At 42.0% G+C, this 19,176-nt stretch overlaps 3 protein-coding genes across 3 annotated transcripts; 2 read left to right on the forward strand and 1 right to left on the reverse strand.

Moving 5' to 3' along the window:
• Positions 1-2,975: 2,975 nt before the first annotated feature.
• Positions 2,976-4,125, forward strand: LOC115395697 (claudin-4-like). The gene has a single exon (XM_030101331.1). The coding sequence runs from the start codon at positions 3,108-3,110 to the stop codon at positions 3,738-3,740; it is 633 nt and encodes a 210-aa protein (XP_029957191.1). The 5' UTR covers positions 2,976-3,107; the 3' UTR covers positions 3,741-4,125.
• An 892-nt stretch (positions 4,126-5,017) lies between these two features.
• On the forward strand, positions 5,018-6,903 carry LOC115395239 (claudin-4-like). Its single transcript, XM_030100678.1, has one exon. It carries the CDS (start codon positions 5,390-5,392, stop codon positions 6,344-6,346), a length of 957 nt encoding a protein of 318 aa, XP_029956538.1. The 5' UTR covers positions 5,018-5,389; the 3' UTR covers positions 6,347-6,903.
• A 3,821-nt stretch (positions 6,904-10,724) lies between these two features.
• On the reverse strand, positions 10,725-13,448 carry LOC115394995 (methyltransferase-like protein 27). The gene is made up of 5 exons (XM_030100335.1): positions 13,338-13,448; positions 12,894-13,022; positions 12,571-12,706; positions 12,196-12,288; positions 10,725-10,921 (listed from the first exon to the last, which is right to left on the reverse strand). The coding sequence occupies exons 1-5, from the start codon at positions 13,446-13,448 to the stop codon at positions 10,725-10,727; spliced, it is 666 nt and encodes a 221-aa protein (XP_029956195.1).
• Between the last annotated feature and the right edge of the window lie 5,728 nt (positions 13,449-19,176).

The following is a 19,176-nucleotide window of genomic DNA, read 5'->3' on the forward strand; positions in this document are numbered from 1 at the left end:
ATTCCTGTCTTAGGATGAGCAGTTCTTATCTTAAACAATTTTGCTGCACAAGCTTGATGAATTTAAGTGACGCTTTCCTTATTTCTTTGACATTTAAAAGTTGAGTCTTCACAGATCTCTCAACGAGCCGGTGAATATATGCTACAACATTCACCAAAGTTATGCATTTTGAGAATCGTGACAGTCACGCCAGAAAACGGCCTTCTTCTTCGGTCAGTTTCTTCAGCACCTGTGCTACCTTGACCTCGGGGTCTCTCACCAGCAGCTCTGATGTTCCCTGCTTGATGTCGAGTGCTCGTCCCCATAGGAACTTGGATCCCGGGACCAATTCGAGTTGATCAACTCAGACACGCTGAGGCCTCTGGAGGCGTGATCAGCAGGGTTCTCATTTGTGTCAACATAATGCCACTGTTGGGGTCGGTTGATTCACGGATTCTCTGGACCCTGTTTGCTATGAAGGCATGGAAATGCTGAGCCTCATTGCTGACATAACCCCGGGCTACTGCAAGTCAGTCCAGAAACACTCTTCATCAACTTTGAGCTCTAACTCCTCCTTCAGCATGCAGATCACAGTAGTGGAGACCACAGCGGTTAACTCGAGTCAGAGTATCGAGACTACATTTGTGGGTGCGACCCTTGCCTTGACCATTACCACGGTGCAGTATACTTTGTCCTGACTGATAGGTCTTATGTATGTGCAGTGAAAGTAACCTTGACTGCTCGCGTCCGAGAAGTAATGCAGCTCCGTTCTTTGGATCTTTCCAAAATTCGCAGGAGAGTAACATCTCAGGATTTGAATCTTTTCCAGATTCTTAAAGCTAGGGTCGGCAATCTTGGAAAACTAGCATGTATTCGAATGTAGCATCTCCCCAAGGCTCTGCCCAGCTCCCACCCCATTGGGGGAGCTCCCGTTGGGAGCGAATGCACTGGACTCGAAAGCACGGAGTTTGTGATCGCCTCCCATGTTATTCACCTTTCTGACGCATTTTTTATCAAATCAAAATATGTGACTGGAAAAATAGACCTTTTTTATTTAAGAGTCACAAAACGATACAGGTGCATTTTGTGCACTGCAGCAGGCTGAATTCTGAAGTCCAGAAACTGCAGATGATGAAGCTAACTTTAACTCTGGGACCTGATGTGTCTGCCACAGATGTCATAACAGAACTGTGCTCTGGAGTCAGATGTTGTAACGCACTTTGTTGCACCTTAGCAGGATGGAGAGTAGGCCACATTTTCATTGTGAGTACTTCCTGGTCAGTTATTGAGTCCACCCTTCATACTGATGAAAATAAAGACATTTTTTCTTCTAAACTTCTTTGAACAGCTTCACTAAACACTGTGAAAACTAAAATTAGGGGATGAACATCTCAATAATATATTTTCATGACATGAAACTCTTCAGTGCTGCAGACTCCACCCTGGACTCTCGAAACTCAAGGAGGGCTGGATTTTATAATCAAACTCAGGGCAGATACTAAAATCTGAGCAAAGACTTTCCTGGCTAAAACACGTTAAATAGATCATTGTCTCCAGATAACAGAACAGGACTTATTGACATATTTATTGCTAAGTTTAACACGATACTATTTCAAATTTTCTTGAATTAAAGGACTTCTTCACACAGTAATGTGGACTTTGTTTTCCTGACCACGTTACTTGTTTATTTCCCATTTTCCCTGCGTATAGTCTTCCTGGAGAAGGTCATCAAAACAGTACCAATGAAGACATCATGGTTTTATTGTGAACTCCTTGAATTCTTTGCAGATATTTATTCCAAGCCTTCATCGTTCCAAAACAGCACCCTCTATCTAATTAAGGAAAAAATAAATAAATAAACAGATTCCCTTTACTGGAAACTACAAGACTGAGTAGATTGTCCAAGCTTTTGAAAAGAATGTAAGAATAAATAAAAACCCGTAGTACTGCAAAATATTTAGTTTTGATAGGGTTAGTTTTCAAAACCACAGATATACAAGCATTTATTATGAACTGAGCACTGGATTTCAAATAACACACATCAAATGTAAAGCAAACCTTTAGCACTTATTAGAAAAACAATGACCAAATAAAACATTGCATCCAATGTAAAAAGTAAAGATTTGATTGTGAAATCATCTTTTCATTTAAGACAGATATGGGTGAAGGACACAGGTTATTTTCACTATCATTATGATTATGAGTAAAGGAGACAGCCATATCAACCACACATGGAGTTATTTGTGCTGTTATATGTCAACATGTTCCAGAGATAACAATGAGGCCAGCTGACAGCTCTGCTGGGGTTCAGGAAGAGATAACTCAGATGCTGTGTGGGAAGTGGTTCAACTATCCACCAATGCTGGCCCTCCAAATTACAGGACGATCCGACTGCTTTGAGATACATCCACATATTTATACAGCATTGCCTTAGTCCTGGAGCCTGCGCTGAACTGTGGATGCCTCCCTGCTCCGGCACACCTGACTCAAATGAATCAGCCATGATGAAGCCCTGAAAACACCTGATGTCTTCAGCTTCATGCCTGTTCTGTTACCTGATCTCAACACTGCACACTGAGGAAAATCCACAGTTTGTCAACTGCTTACTGCACTAAGGAGAAGAAGGCAACAACTTGCTGGTATTGTTTGCAAATTTGATCTGTGTTTTGAGCCTTCATTACAAGTCAAGGTTCAGTGGTGCTGTAGCCGCTGCATCCTCAGTATGAGCAATGAAGCTAAACCTGCAGTTCAGTGACTTTTACTTCAGTGTTGCACAAAAATACTTGACATGTTTATATTTAAAATAGTCATTCAGGGCAATGTGTTCATGGCTCTCACGTCTGTTGCTGCTGTTCTTTTTTTGTCTTCAGGTTTCTGTTTACTGCAGCTGAAATAACCTGGTTTGGTGAGATTTCTTAACAAACCAGTTTCAGTCCCAAGACGACAGAAGATAACTCCTCCTCTGACTCCCCCCTGAGTGTCATACCTTGCACAAGAGGAAGCTCTGGTCATTTCTGAGAGGGTGATTTAAAACAGAAAAACTTTACCCGCCTGCTTTCTTCACACATCGCTCAAACTCTCGGCAGCAGACAGCTTGGCTCATTCCACGAGATCGCCGGAGCGTCAGCATGGTGTCTGCTTGTAGACAGATTCTGGGCTTGTCCCTGGCCGTCATCGGGTTCTTTGGGAGCATCGTCATCTGTGCGCTCCCCACCTGGAAAGTCACAGCCTTCATCGGTGCCAACATCGTCACGTCTCAGGTGATCTGGGAAGGTTTATGGATGAACTGCGTGACCCAGAGTACCGGCCAGATGCAGTGCAAAGTCTACGATTCCCTGCTGGCCTTGCCTCAGGACCTGCAGGCTGCCAGAGCTCTGGTGGTCATCGCCATCATCGTCGGGGTCTTTGGGATCCTGCTTGGTGTGATTGGAGGCAAATGCACCAACTTTGTGGGGGATGAATCTCAGAAGTGCAAAGTGGCCATTGCCTCTGGAATCGTCTTCATCATCGCAGGCCTTCTGGTGCTCATACCCGTCTGCTGGACCGCCAACACCATCATTCGGGATTTCTACAACCCGATCCTGACCAACGCTCAGAAGAGGGAGCTGGGGGCTTCGCTGTACATCGGCTGGGGGTCCGCGGGGCTGCTGTTCCTGGGGGGAGGCATCCTCTGCAGCTCCTGTCCTCCTAGCGATGAGAAGAACTATGACGTTAAGTATTCCAAGGCTCGCTCTGTGGACAGCAGCAGGGCCTACGTTTAGGTCCAAAGTTCTGCGCCAAGGAACTCCAACTGAGCCTGATCAGTCAGAAGAACTGTACAATGTGAATTTTCTTGTGTTTTTGCTGTATGAATGTATAACATGTTTTTATCTCAGACTTCCAGATCATAACCACCCAACATGCTGTGAAATGTCTAAATGATCATTCTGTCAGTAAACATTTATCCTTTTTAATGGACTGTAGTTTATTCAAATTTAACGTTCTACATAAATGACTCTCATGAAATGAGAAGGATCATATTACTATCTGTGAATGTGAAATCTCTTAAATTGAAATGTTTTCTTTCACTCCACTTTTATAGTTGAAACTGGCTGAATAGTGATTGAAATATAACATTTGCTGCTTTTAATAAACATTTTACTCAGATTCAGTTTCTCTCGTCATTTGTGTGAAAGGTACTTTTTTTTGTTTGTTTTTTTACTTTCTTTTTTAAAAGATTTCTGAGAAGGTATGTTAAACATGTGGATCTGGTTTCATGAGTGCTCATGAAAGAATCTTTGCAAACTGGTTGTGACGCCTCCCGTCTGCCCAGCAAAGGAAATATGTAAATATGCTGCCACAACTATACGTCTTCAGTATCCTCACATTTCCATGTTTTAGTCAATAAAAACACATTTGTTCCTCTGATTTATTTATTTTTTTTAAATCTTAATTGTTTCAGTCAGATTTCAAATTCTGGTGTTGAGGAAGCTCAGCTGTAGATCAATGCAGAGACCAGATCATAGATGATTTTGAGCCTGAGGCTGTTGCGTTTGGTGTGCTTGCTGCCATGTTGTGGGTGATAAGGGGGTTTCTGCTTGTTTCAAACTGGTTTTTCAGCAGCGCGGCTGCTTCCTGAGTGAAACTGGTTTGTCTCCTTGTTAAAATATTGGATTCCATCTCCTCCAGTTACAAAGGCTTTCTGTGTGCACACAGTTCACGTGCAATGCTCACTTAAGCGTGCACAAAAGCTGCACTCCTCACTAATTGTGTTCACAAATCAGAATCGGCTTCGACGGAGAGACTGAATGATGCGAATGTTTCAGGCACAGAGGGCTTTTGTTCTCCTTCCAAAGCCTTTTTTTTCCCTTCTCCAAAATAATCTCAAGTCATTTTGCATAAAAGATGGGAAAACATGATGTCATGGTTTCTCCCTCACTCCCTTCACCTTTTAGTTAGCCTCCTCCCCTTTTGCTTCCCGGTGGAGTGGGTGTGGTGCAGCTACACCTGGCCAGTAGCACAGGCAGCAGCTCAGATGACAAAAAAGGTAGAAACAGGGGCCGGATGGAAGGAGAGGCGAGGAGGCAGCGACACAAAGAGGGAGGGACAGATGGAAAATAGGCTGCAAACAAATGAAGAGAGGCTGAACTGAGACACACCTGGAGTCAAGCAAAAGCTCCCGGCGGCAGGGCAGACAGAAAACAGCCAGGCAAGGCTCTGCGTCCACTGAAGAAGAAACTTTGTAACTTGCCAGAAAATGTTTCACACCAAAATGGAGCAGCGTGAGAAAAGGAGAAATTCCTGACAAGAGAAGAAAAGCTGTTTTTCTAAAACACCAAAAGGAGACTGAGCACAGAGACGAGGACGGAAGGAAAGAAGCTGCACAGAAGGGACACGACACTGCAGCAGTTTTTCTCCCTGCGTCTCCACCATGGCCTCGCTGGGGATGCAGATGCTGGCCAGCGCCCTGTGCCTCGCCGGGTGGGCGGGGGTCCTCATCAGCTGCCTGTTGCCCATGTGGAGGGTCACGGCCTTCGTGGGCAGCACCATCGTCACCTCGCAGACCATCTGGGAGGGCATCTGGATGACCTGCGTGGTCCAGAGCACGGGCCAGATGCAGTGCAAGCCCTACGAGTCCCTCCTTGCCCTCAGCGCCGACCTGCAGGCCGCCAGGGCTCTCACCGTTCTTGCGATCGCCACTGGTGGCATGGGTCTCATTCTGGCGTTTGTCGGTGGAAAGTGCACCCGCTTTTTGGATGAGGAAGGAGGCGGGGCAAAGAGCAGAGTGGCTATAGCGGCGGGGGCAGTGCTGATCGTCGCAGGGGTGCTGTGCCTGATTCCCTCGTCCTGGGTGGCCGGGGCAGTGGTCAGGAAGTTCTACAGCGCGTCCATAGACGCTCAGCGGCGGGAGATCGGAGCCTGCCTCTACATCGGCTGGGGGGCGTCCATCCTGCTCATCCTGGGAGGGGGTTTGTTCATCCACTCGTCGTGTCCCCTCAAAGCCCACGACAAAGACAAGAGCCCCTCCGTCCGCTACCTGGTGGTCCGCTCCTCTAACGGCTCAACCCAGATGGGTTCTCACCGCAGCCAGGTACCGTCTGCAAGGGCGCCGCCCGTCACAGCGATGCCCCCCAGGTCTCACAGCCACGACGGATCCACCTCCAAGTACGCACGGCCTCCTCTGGAGGATGGACCCGAGCATTACTCAGAGAGATCATGGGCATCTTCGTCAAAATCACAAATGAAAAGACAAGACTCTTTCCGCTCTGACCCCAGCGAGGCGTTATCCACAAAGTCTCAGCTGAAACGAGCAGAAATGGAAGACAACTCATCACACAACAGCTATAATGAAGATGTATCCTCCAATCCAGCAAGAACATACCTATAATACGATACAAACACATGAGTATGATGCATGAAGTTATGTTTATTATGTTTACACACAGTTTACTGTAAGAGGTGAAAGAAGAAATGCTGGTTTGTTTTTGTGAATATTTACTGTTGAATAGCAGCTCAGATATAGCCATGCTTTACTATGCTTTGTTTTTAAAGTACAGACAGAAATCACTCTCATGTTTACTGGACATGTGACTTGCTGGAGTGGATGTCTTCTTTTGTGGAGCGTGTTGTGAACCATCATTACATTAAGATGCACTAAATACCGAATCCGTCGCCATGAAGAATTTTACCTCAAACCTTTTAGCTTTGTGTTTATGCCAGACTTTCAATCATTGTGAGTGGAAAAGTAGCTTCATCATTTAAAAGCATTGCAGTTTAACCTTGTCAATAAAAGCACTAACGTGTTGAATGTATAAAATCTGACAGTGCTGTTCTAACAGGGACGTTTGTGAAGACTCTGCTTGTTATCACTGTGAATTACCTTTGATTTGTTTTTAATTGGACAAATGTTCATACACTTTCCAATAAATGATTTTTTAATTTCAATTTTGAAATCACATCTTTTATTTTACATGTTTAATTGCATTGAATATACAAAATGAGTCGTAGCGGTTGAAGGGCCATTCAGCAGCATCCCCCCCCTGGACTTTGAGAGATTCCCAGGTTAATAAAATCCACAAGACAAACTGGTTTGACAGAGAGTCGCAGGTGTGTGTTGTCAGAGGTGGAAGCACAATGTGTTTGTCGTGGACTGACATTGAGTTTCAGTGAATCATGTTTGCAGAGTGTAGCTTTGGTTTCATGGCTTCAGATATTCTGCAGCATCATCCTCTCATCATAACACAGTGTTGTGGCGAGACATGCATTGGTGATGACTCAGAGAGTGGACGTTCAATTCTCTAAATGCTGAAGCAATAAGCCTCAATAAGCAAAGCAAAACAACAAAAAATAAACGGTGATAAAAGCATCTGTTGGAAGGAATAATACTTTTTACTTGTATTGTGATAATTTTTTTTATAGCAGCTTGTTTTAAATGCATTACTATCCAGAGTGGCAAACAAAGAAGATGTGAAAGATGAATAAACAGCATAAGTTGAAATTTAAAAACACATACTGACTGTGTAAAATACTCTGGTAAAAGAAAAAAAGTTCTTATATGTACTCAAATAATACCAATTAGGTAACACTTTATAATAAGTGCACACTATAAAGTATTAGTAAATCATTGATAAAGTATTTGTAACTGATCAACTCACTATTAATTAAACATTTACAAAGTATTCTTTGACATTAGTTAAGCATTTATAAGTACATAAGTAGATGCCTCACTACATATGTATAGGCACATATCTAGTGTCTTTATAAACATTAGTTAAGGGTTTTTTAATCCTTAATAAATTATTTAAAATACATTCATAATTGATGATAAACTATTTATAAGCGCAGAATAAGGGGTTCATACAATTATAACTATAAGGTAATTAATGTGTTTGTAAACATCAAATTAAGCATTGACATATGCTTAATTAAGGCTTAGTTAATGCGTATTGTGTTTGAACAGATTACACATGTTGTTAACAACGAATGTAATGTTAAGTCTGTTGTAAATCCTTCACAAATCATAATTTAACTATTAACTAATGATTTATTAAAACTTGCTTTCGGTTCAATAGGATTTGCAAAAGTGTTCTAAATCAGGGGTTCTTAATTTCCAATTACAAAGTGCCCAATTTTCCAAGTACAAAGTGATCTGGGGCCCATTTTAATATGAGCATTTTCATTTAAATTGAATCAAGTCTAGGTTGAATTGTAATCAATAATTAAATCAAGTCCACTTACAGTTTAACAGGCTAAAACCTTGTAAAATGAATGATATAATGCACTGTGATCATCTCAAAGACATTTATATCATGTATGTATACCTGCACATACAACAACAGTAAAAGTTCTTACTTTGCGCAACAAGTCTAGCTACGAGGTAGCTGGCTTTTAAAGCACATTTAGAGTCACCAGTCAGTGACACAATGGATCTTTTCTGCATCTGTAGCCCACTTTCCTTTCTCTTAAAAAACTCCACCGGCTTTCCAACTAGTGTCGGATGTTTGGTTTCCAGATGCCGCCTTAATTTTGAAGGTTTCAGTGCTTCCTTGGCTAGCATGACGCCACATTCAACACATTGGGCTCTCGGCTCCATAGATATATATAGAAACACTAGATGGCTCATGCGCGCTGTAACCCAATGGGGACTAACGTCGTCACATGGCGGCCATCTTGGTACAGGGCCGCTTACTCAGTCATCACATTAATGTCAATTGAGCGTCAACTTTGAAATAGCTATAGATTGCTCAATGTTCAATTGATTTTCAAACGACTTGGTTTGTTACAAACGTCAGACATGTAGGCATTTAACTGCATGCAAAAAGAAAAGTTGTGATATTAAAATTTAGTCTGCATCATAGCAACGTAACGTTAGTAATGAATCAAACTGTAAATCCATGAGGAATTCAGTGAGTTCAGTATTTTAATTAGTGTAAATCACTCACCTTCCCTTAGATTACACAGAGCGCCCCAGAGTGGTCCACTGTCCTAAGATGACCGCCAGTGAACGACGTTGCTGACTCCGCCTTCAGGCATCTAGTTTTTATATGATATCTATGCTCGGCTCTGCCTCGCTACCACAAAGCCCAGTTTTATAAAATCAGGGTTATCCTCGTGCACAAATTTCGCCTTTGAGGAGGGGGGAGCATCACTTCGATTTTCGTATTTTCGCTTTAGAAACTTCTCCATATCTTCTGTCAAAACTTTGCACTGGCTTCTTCTTCTGCTGCTTATTGGAGCGTGTTCAACAACTGAATGACATCTCACTGCCACCAAGTGGTGGAGAGTTGCATTGCAGTCCCGCGGCCCTCGCTACCCACAAGTGAAGAACCGAAAATCTTTCGCGGCCCAGTAGATGGCGCTCGCAGCCCACTGTTCTAAATAATGAACAACACATGTTATTCTGCGCTTATAAATAGTTTATCATCAATTATGAATGCATTTTAAATAATTTATTAAGGATTAAAAAACCCTTAACTCATGTTTATAAAGTGACTAGATATGTGCCGATACATATTTGGCATCTACTTATGTGCTTATAAATGCTTAACTAATGTCAAAGAATGCTTTGTAAATGTTTAATTTATAGTGAGTTGATCACTTACAAATACTTTATTAATGATTTACTAATGCTTTATAGTGTGCACTTATCATAAAGTGTTACCCAAAATTCTGTTCACACATGGTGCCTTAAAAAAGTATCTTGAATCATTTTGAATTTGATGATGGTGAGAATGCCGATATGCATGAATATGAATGAGCACACGTGGCAACTTTTACTGGGATTTCAATCATGATTTGACTTTTGTCATAGTTGAGTCAGAAACAATGAAGAAAAAAAAACTACTAATGATTTAACTTGAATCAATAAATTGAAGTCAGCTCTGTATGTTTGAAATGTTAACATAAAGCAGTAACCTGATGCCTCTTGACTGGTCCAACTCTGCCCCTGCAGTGGATACCTGCAAATGCCAGCTGCTCTGAACGGGTCTCAGTCAGGTTAAAAGAAAGCATTTTGAAACAGGTAAGGAAGAGACCATTCTGTAAAGTCACCATAAAGCAAAAAAGAGAAAGAAACAGGATTTACAACTCTGTTAGATTTATTTTGCTGCTTAGCTTCAACATTTCAGAATGTAATTTTCTTTATAAATCTTGTGTTATAGTCTTTAAAGAGGACCACATATACGGGTGTAAAGACATTTTCGCTGAAATGTTTACTATTCTAGTACCACTTCCTTCTGTTCCAGCAGAGCATCCTGTCCTGTATTTAACTCCACAGCATCACAACTGTCTGAACCGATGAAACACTGACATCTTGTGATCTCCGCTGCACAACAAAACTTCATCTCTGCTTGACTTACAATAAAAGAAAAAAAAATTTTTAGAGCAGCTGTATGGACAACACAGAGACGATAAGTTGACTGATGCAGAAAGTCTGCTGTTGTCTTGGCTTACAGCATGAACATTGAATTTTGATTCTGTATGGAGATTTTAGGAGATTTTATATCAGATGCATTTTCTCCAGTTTGATCAGTGACAGGGAACATTTGTCTCCCTATATTGTCCTGATAAAGCTCAGTGTTCGCCACAACCATAAATTAGAAAAATTAGGTGCAGATGATGGATTGCAATGACAAAAACAATTGCTAAAATAAAATAGGCTAAAATATATATATATTTTTAGGAGAAATGTACTAAAAGCACCAAAGATATTGTTTAATATCAGCACATCATTGTGTGACAAAGCATCAGTTGCGTTGCGTGGGTCTTCAGATTTTCTTGTAGACGTAGGCGGCGCCAGATATGTAGCCAGTTCCCGACGTTGCCTTCTCCCAGTTTTCCACCAGAGTAACTGCTACTTTTGTCCAAAGCCTCTCTTCCTCCATCCTCTCTATTTCATGCTCCAGATCAGCTTTGTATTGAAGGTTATCTGCACCGTCTCTGGAGGTCATGCAAACATAGCCACCTAGTGGACACACGAGGAAAAACATTTCACTGTGAGTTGGAGACAGATCCCAGGCAAATCCACAAGTCTTTAACCTGCAGTTTCTGTGTTTTAAAATGTGCATTTATCATATTAATTTAGAGGATTAAAACAGTATTAAAACCATAAAAACCACAGTAAAAAAAAATGTTTTCAAAAAGGCGTTTCATCTGTAAAATGGTAAAATACATGCGATTATGGTGTCTAATACTAATATTTGACACCAAACATTTGACGTCCTTGAGGATAACATTCACTGTTGATTCAGCAATTTCACTGTTCATATGAACATTTGTAATCAGGGAGGTGGTTGAGTGGTAAACTCTGTCGCCACACCGCAGCGTGGCGTTACCATGGCCTCCCTGTGTTGGATTAAATTCATCATAAATGTGTGTCTGCAAGCGGGGCTGTAATCTGCCTTTGACTATGTTGAGAAGAGAATACCTCAGGAACATGCAACCCTAACTTGGATAAAGTGAATATCCAAGATATTGATCATGTTGGATCATGTAAACTAGAGGTGGTGCCACATAAAGAAAAAAGAAAGAAAGAAAGAAAAAACTAGGCCAGGTGTTGGAAAGGGTCAAAATTTGTACTGTTGCACTTTGTTCTGACTGATAACGATAATTCAAGCTACTTTCTTATGACTTGGAGAAAAGTACATTCAGGAACTAGATGAACTAAAGAAATCTGCAAGGCTTGAACCCTCGAAGTGAAAGTGAAAAGGTCACCCAGCATGCATTATTAGAAGAACTGCTTTTGGACAAAATGCTCTGTCTGTGAAGGTCAGTAAGATCTGGAACAGTCTCCCCCTCACTGTCAGAGAATGCTCCACTTTTCCTCTTTTCAGAGCTCAGCTCAAAGTGTGGCTTAAAGCAAACCAGTCTTGTAATCACTGCTTCTATTTTTAACATGTTTTCTTTTGTACTAATTGTGTTCCTTTTTTCTCATATCTGCCTAGGGACTACGGATGTAAATTAGCCTTGTGGCTATAATCCGGCATATTTACGCCTGTTTTGTTTTGGCAATGCAGATCTTTATTAATGTGCACTGTCCCTATCAAATAAATAAATAAATAAATAAAATAAAAATTATCTGCATTTAATAATGGCAAAGGTTCACCTAAAGTGTTGCATGTGGCCCGCGGTATGGCCCGGTTCTGTTTCAGAACAGACTCTGATCAAATGTTTCAATTTACTAATTCTAACCGGGATAACTTTAATCTGTGTGAAGCCATTTGAGAACAGATTCTTTACCTGGCTTGCAGACGTCGCAGAGCTCTCTGATAACCGACACTGGAACATGGCCGACACTGAGCGCTCCAGCAATCACCACCACATCGAATGATTCTGTCAAAATAAAAGAAGCTTATAAAAAATCAAATTTTGCCCTGTTTGTTTTTTTATGTTTGTTTTTCTTTTTCCTCACGGATCCTTCTTTCACAGCCACTTTATGTGTCTGCACAATTATGCTAACATAACACCAATAAATTTGATAATATATGTGAATGTTGCAAAGTTTCGGCTGCCACGTCTGCTGAAATCAAGGTTGGAGATAAGCGGCACAAACAAAACACTGCAGCTCTTCTTATCCCAGTCTGACCACAGCAGCACTTTCACAAACTTTCACACCTTTTTCTACAGGCAGTGGCTGCACTCCCAAGATGCACTGCTTGAGATCTTGGTAGATTCCCAACTTCCTGGCCTTCTCCAACATCGCTGTGCTTCCATCAATTCCCACGAAGCTTTTAAAACCATCAGCCATCAACTGAAAAACACAGACACCGTGGATTTATTCGATTCACTGAGGTAAAATACAGGATAAAGAGATAAATTAATAAAACCGCAAACATGACTATATTTGAAAATGGTTCCAGAAATAATAACAACTATTATTATCATTATTTTAGTTTGATTCTTTTTTGTGCAAACTGTGATGCTGCTGTGGTATTTACGTGCACAGCGACCCTTCCTGTACCGCAGGCCACGTCCAAGACATCAACCTCTGCACGGTTCCCAACAAAATGGGTGGAGATGCTGTTTGCTGCTCCTTGAGGCGAATGAAAGTCCATCATACTCATATCCTGAAACACAACCACCAAAAACAAGGCAGATGCTCATATTCTACACTGCATGTTGTATCTGAGCTACCACGATCACAAAGCATGATCGTTTCATGCTGTGTAAGCTAAATTATCATTTTGTCACTCATCCACACAAGCAGACACAAGGGGGAACATGCAAACTCTACTCAGAAAGGCTTTGCAATACAGATTGAGTCAGTTAACAGTAGTCACTGGATCATTTCTACAGTTTTCTCAGTGATAATGCAGAATAATGAGTGTCTTCTGAAGAGATTCCAGATATCCTCAGTCGAGCAGCGTGAGCAGTTCCACTACCTGATCGTAGGTCTCGGCCCAAATGTTGTAGAAGGCAAGTTTTTCGTTGACCGGCTCGCTCTTGTGAACTGAGTGAAGCACTTGCCTTGCATTTTCAAAAGTTCTTGGCATTACTGAATCCATCTGTTGAGATACGAGATCAACCCAAAAACCACAGAGGAAAAAATGAAGAACACTTGATCAGCACTTAATTTTAGGATCACAATGTTTGATCCAAAATGGTCACTCTAAAAAAAAAAAAGTTGTCATCGACTTGGCTTCATTTTTGGTTTTCTCACTTCTACATTTCCCTTTTGTGGTCTTCTTCTCCTTCTTTTCTGTTCAAGTATGTCTCGTGGATTTAAACTGGTTATTTGTATGAGTCTTTAAGGCTATGGGACTCAAGGAGAATCTGGATACTTATGCTGTCTTTTTTATAAATGCCTTTCCTTTTTTATTCAGAATTTCTTTTCCCTGAATTCTGACTTAAATCTTAGAATTCAGTGTTTTTTTTTTTTGACTCAATACCAGGTGACAGTGACATTTTTGGCCTGTTTCAGATTAAACTTGTCTGGAAGTTCAGCTCAGTTTCATTGGACACTAACAGTGATCTACAGCAGTCAATCCACTCAGTCTGAATTCTGATTTAAAAAAAAGAAGAAAGAATTAATTTTACAAGACTTTTTTTAACATGGTCCTAATCCTTTTATATGGCCCTTTAATCCACTTTCATCGACCCTGCTGAAGTCCACCTGTAATCCAGTCCAGTGTGTGTTGAGATTTACTCTGCTGTTGAATGACATTAGATCTCAGAGAAATCATATCTCTTAAAATAGCAGGGTGATTACCAATAAAAATATGCACCGATTATTAGAAATGCTGCAGTTAAAGATTTGGAAAGAAAGCATACTATGTCATCTGTAATAAATAACTTGGATATTGGAGCCATTATTTATAATAACATTTTCCCAATCATCTAATGAGTTGACTTAACTTGAATGAGTAGCATTTTTTATATTGCATTAATATTGCATTAATACATGAACATTCTTGGAGCTACTTCTGGGATTTTTTTTTTTTTTTTTTTTGCTGGTCTTTTTAGAGTACAGCTTTACTTTATTAATCCCAAACTGGAAAATTCCAGTTTTGTGCAATAAGATGACATAATAATTTTATTTTACTTTGAATCATTATCATGAGGGGTTGCTATCTTCTTTCTGGAATGTTCTATAGTCAACTATAAATTGTAAAACGTACCCTGGTGTCCAGGACTTTAAATCTTCTCAGAACACTTTAGGAGCTGAAAGTTTAAAAGTTGTAGTATCATGCTCATTCTCACCTTCTCCAGTCGTTGAGGTGTATCGCTTCAGTTTGCAGGGATTATCTTTCTTCCACTGAACGTCGAGTCGGAGAGTTATCTGATGCTGGTCAAACATTATACAGCCAACCCTCTCTACTTATAGGCTCACTTCGTTGTGAAATTGATATATTTTACCCTTCAAAGTTCATGGCACAGTGTGAAGCATGTCCACGTGTCAAGCTCAGTGACTTGTGTCAAAGTTCACGACCCTCCATGTCACTGTCCTCCAATCAGTGTAGGATGTTCCTTTTTATTACAACAGACATTTTCTAGTGCAGGGTCATGTAGGAGTATTTCTTTGCAATGAGAAAATGCTATTGAATGGAAATGTTGTAAGACAAGGACCGCAGGATTTCATCTCTGTTTTTTGCAGATGATGTTGTCCTGTTGGCTTCATCAAACCCGGGCCTACAGAATGCACTGGGGTGGTTCGCAGCCGAGTGTGAACCGACAGGGATGAGGATCAGCACCTCCCAATCCAAGGCCATGGTCCTCGACCGGAAGAGGGTGGTCTGTCCTCTCCAGGTTGGAGGAGAGACTCTGGCCCAAGTGGAGGAGTTTAAGTATCTTGGGGTCTTGTTCACGAGTGAGGGACGGATGGAGTGTGAGACTGACAGGCAGATCGGTGCAGCGTCTGCAGTGATGCGTTCGTTGTATCGGTGTATTTTGGTGAAGAAGGAGCTGAGCCGAAAGGCAAGGCTCTCGATTTACTGGTCAATCTATGTTCCCACCCTCACCTATGGTCGTGAGCTTTGGGTCATGACCGAAAGGACAAGATCCCAGATACAAGCAGCTGAAAGCGGCCGTAGGGTGGCTGGGCGCTCCCTTAGAGATAGGGTGGAGCTCAGTCACCAGGGAGGAGCTCGGAGTAGAGCTGCTACTCCTCCGCATTGAGAGGAACCAGCTGAGGTGGCTCGGGTACCTCTTTAAGATGGATGTTGCAAGACATCTGATGCACATATTCCTTTATTTTTTTCTAACATAAATAAAATAAGGTCTAAAAAGTTGAAAACAATGCATAACCAAGGTTATGAGTTACTTTTCTCTACTGAGTGCTTTTGTTTTGTTCTTTGGTAAACTGATGAAGCATTCAAATTGTGAACTGAAGTTAATAATCCTTCCATCCATCCATTCATCCATCCATCTTCCACCACTTATCCAGGACTGGGTCGTGGGGGCAGCAGTCTAAGCAGAGATGCCCAGACTTCCCTGTCCCCAGACACTTCCTCCAGCTCTTCCGGGAGGATCCCAAGGCGTTCCCAGGCCAGCCGAGAGACAGTCTCTGCAGCTTGTCCTGGGTCTTCCCCAGGGTCTCGTCCTGGTGGGACGTGACCAGAACACCTCCCCAGGGAGGCGTCCAGGAGGCGTCCTAAAGAGGGGCCCGACCCACCTCAGCTGGCTTCTCTCGATGTGGAGGAGTAGCGGCTCTACTCCGAGCTCCTCCCTGGTGACTGAGCTCCTCACCCTATCTCTAAAGGCCAGCACGCACTACAGGAGCATTGGGCCAAATTTTGCTCCGATCTTCTCCTCCTGATCGAAGCCGACAAGGTCCAATTGTCGGGAGTATGCAAATGAGTTCGGGTCCGATCTTCCTGTAGTGTGCGGTGTGTTCCGTGGAAGCTCCAGTGCCCGAGCTGTCCCCAGGGGAAGGGAAGAGTGAGGCCGCTTCACCCCCAACACTCAATTAAGAGAAGAGATTGCCGAGAGGTTAGGAGTGAATCCCTCGACCAGAGGAGACACCATAGCAATACCAGCCATCATTAGAAGGAAGGTGAAAAAAGGGGGTGACTGCCATCGCAGCCTTCAGAGGGCAAACCTTTGTTGTTCCAACCAACATTGTTGCAAGGCTACCCGCAATGTAGTGTGATGCTGTATAGGCTTGTCCCATAATCTTCAAGCTGTATACTCGGCTGTATGCAAACTGCATGCAAGAAGAAAAGAGGAACCAAACCTGGGCTGACACAGGAACATATAACCTTCCGTTTTTGGTATACACTACCGGTGAAAAGTTTTAGAACACCCCAATTTACCAGTGTTTTTACTGAAAATTATGCCGTTTAATGTTTCATTGCACTCAGACGTCAAAGCATAGTACAAATAAGCAATTGGAGTCAAAAAAGAAATTATGGAATGAATTTATAGACCAAAATGTATTCTAAACTGTTGACTCATCAACAGATATAACAGCTGAACACACACCTGGCATTCTTTCTAAAATAGAAATCAAATATTCTTCAGAATGTTCTTCCCATGTCTGCTGCAGAAGTTCCCATAAATGCGTGGCACTTGTGAGTTGCTTTGCTTTCACTCGTCTGACCATTTCATCCCAAACCAGCTCAATGGGGTTTAAGTCTGGAGACTGTGCTGGCATAGCTTGGACTTATATTCTGGGTCATTATCTTGCTGTAAGATGAACCCCTGACCAACTAGACGCATACCAGAGGGTACTGCATGGCGCTGCAGGATGCTGTGGTAGCCGTTTTGGTTCAGGGTGCCTCTCAGTCTGAACAAGTCACCAACCCTGGATACAGCAGAACAACCCCAGACCATCACACTCCCTCCATGTTTGACCGTTGAAGCCACACACTGTGGAAGCATCCTTTCACCTGCTCTACACCGTACAAAGATCCTGCATGATGAACCCAAGATTTCAAATTTTGATTCATCAGTCATTAATACCTTTTTCCAGTCTTCAGTAGTCCAGTGGCAGTGTTTCTTGACCCAGGCAAGCCTCGTTGTCTTATTCTGACGTCTTAGCAATGGCTTTCTTGCTGCAAGTCGTCCAGTCAAACCCGCAGCTCGAAGTCTTCTCTTCACAGTTGAAACAGAGACTTGCTTAGTATGACCACTATTAAGCTGTGCTTGAAGCTGTTGTCCTGTGAGCCGCCTATCGCAAACTGTTGACTCTCAGAAACTTGTCCTCTGATTCAGTTGTGGCTTTGGGTCTGCCAGACCTCTTCCTGTCAAAGTTTGCCCCAGTTTCTGACTTCCTTTTGATGGTGAAGGAAACTGTACCCACTGACACCTTGACTCTCTTTGCAATTTCTCTGTAGGAAAGACCTACATTTTTCAGTGTTATGATTGTCTGTCTCTCTTCCACTGTTAATTGCCTTTTTCTTGCCATTTCTGTAGCAACACACTACTTTCTGCGCCACAATACTGTTCAACGGATGCTCACGAGGGTATGGTACCACATTGTGTTCAAAGTGCTGTAATGCCGACAGAGGGGCTTGTTAGTAATCAAGCAAACTTGGAACACCTGCAGGAATTAGTAGCGCCAGCTTTTTAAGGCCTGGTCACCCTCCGCTGCTGCAGGACAGCTATTAATTGTTAACCCATTTTGTGTTACTGTTCAGAAATGTACTCTGTTTTTCAGTTTTGGGTAACCGTACTTTTTGTTTTACCCTCTGGTAGTTCACCACTTATCATTGTATCATTTCAAGCTACTGATTGGACTTGAGTGACTTGAATTGAAATAAATAACTGGAAAAATTGGGGTGTTCTAAAACTTTTGACTGGTAGTGTACATTCTCGAACTGTGCATGCATGAAGGGAACAGTAAGTGCTTCAAGCACCGTCTTCTGGTGCTCAGTATGGCTGAAATAGAACTTTGCTGAAATAGTCTCTATAGGTGAAAATGATCAGTGTACCTGGAATGTTTTTTTTTTTAAATTAAGCATCTGTTTTTCTTCTGCACTGTCCAAGTTCACAGAGTAAACTATATAACTCAGAGTATTTTGAACCTGCTTCTATTGCAGTTTCCTCTACGATGAATTCAAATTGAGGAAACATGAAGGTAACGTGAAATGGCGATGAATGAACTTTAATTATATAACACTTTCCCACTGCGTCAGCAAAGTTCAGAGCCCTTAATATTTCAAATCACAAGCACGCACGCACCAACGATGATGACTGCCAAGTCTGCCATGCAAAGGTTGGTGTCCTCAAGAAAACTTCAGCTTGCAACCTCATAACTGAAAGGTTGCACAATCCACTTTGTCAACTGAGATTACTTGTCCTGAGATTATCTGTCTTTGTGTGACAAATGAATTCATGCATCTTGTGTTAAACATGCAATAAACTCTGCAAACAGCAGACAAAGTTATGTCACCATGTATCACTGCATATTATTAGTGTGTGCAAACCAAAGGCGCGGTTGAAGGTAATCTTTTTGTTATGTAGACATTTGACATCTGCTAAATAAATTAAGAGGCTCTGTTGCCCTTAATATCAGCTTCTCTTCACTGGCTTCCTGTTCAATCAAGAACAGAATTAAAAATCCTTCACTTATGAAGCTCTTAACAACATGGACTCATCATATCTTAAAGAGCTGTTTGTCTCATATTTCCCCTGGAGAACTCTTGGTCCTTAGAGTGCTGCTTACTGGAGGTTCCTCAGTTTTCTGAAAGTAGAACAGGAGGCAGAGCTTTCAGCTATCAGGCTCCTGTCATGTGGAACCAGCTCCCTCTACTTTCGAGGCTAGGCCGAAGACCTTTCTAT

The sequence above is a fragment of the Salarias fasciatus genome, chromosome 10 (assembly GCF_902148845.1).
Source record: "Salarias fasciatus chromosome 10, fSalaFa1.1, whole genome shotgun sequence".
NCBI lineage: Eukaryota > Metazoa > Chordata > Actinopteri > Blenniiformes > Blenniidae > Salarias > Salarias fasciatus.

Excerpts from the sequence above, each read along its gene's own strand:
- LOC115395697 (XM_030101331.1), top strand. The coding sequence starts at position 3,108 with ATGGTGTCTGCTTGTAGACAGATTCTGGGCTTGTCCCTGGCCGTCATC.
- LOC115395239 (XM_030100678.1), top strand. The coding sequence starts at position 5,390 with ATGGCCTCGCTGGGGATGCAGATGCTGGCCAGCGCCCTGTGCCTCGCC.
- LOC115394995 (XM_030100335.1), bottom strand. The coding sequence starts at position 13,448 with ATGCCAAGAACTTTTGAAAATGCAAGGCAAGTGCTTCACTCAGTTCAC. Across the intron at positions 13,023-13,337 it reads GGGCCGAGACCTACGATCAG|GATATGAGTATGATGGACTT; the intron begins GTAGTGGAACTG and ends GTTGTGTTTCAG. Across the intron at positions 12,707-12,893 it reads CAGGAAGGGTCGCTGTGCAC|TTGATGGCTGATGGTTTTAA; the intron begins GTAAATACCACA and ends TGTGTTTTTCAG.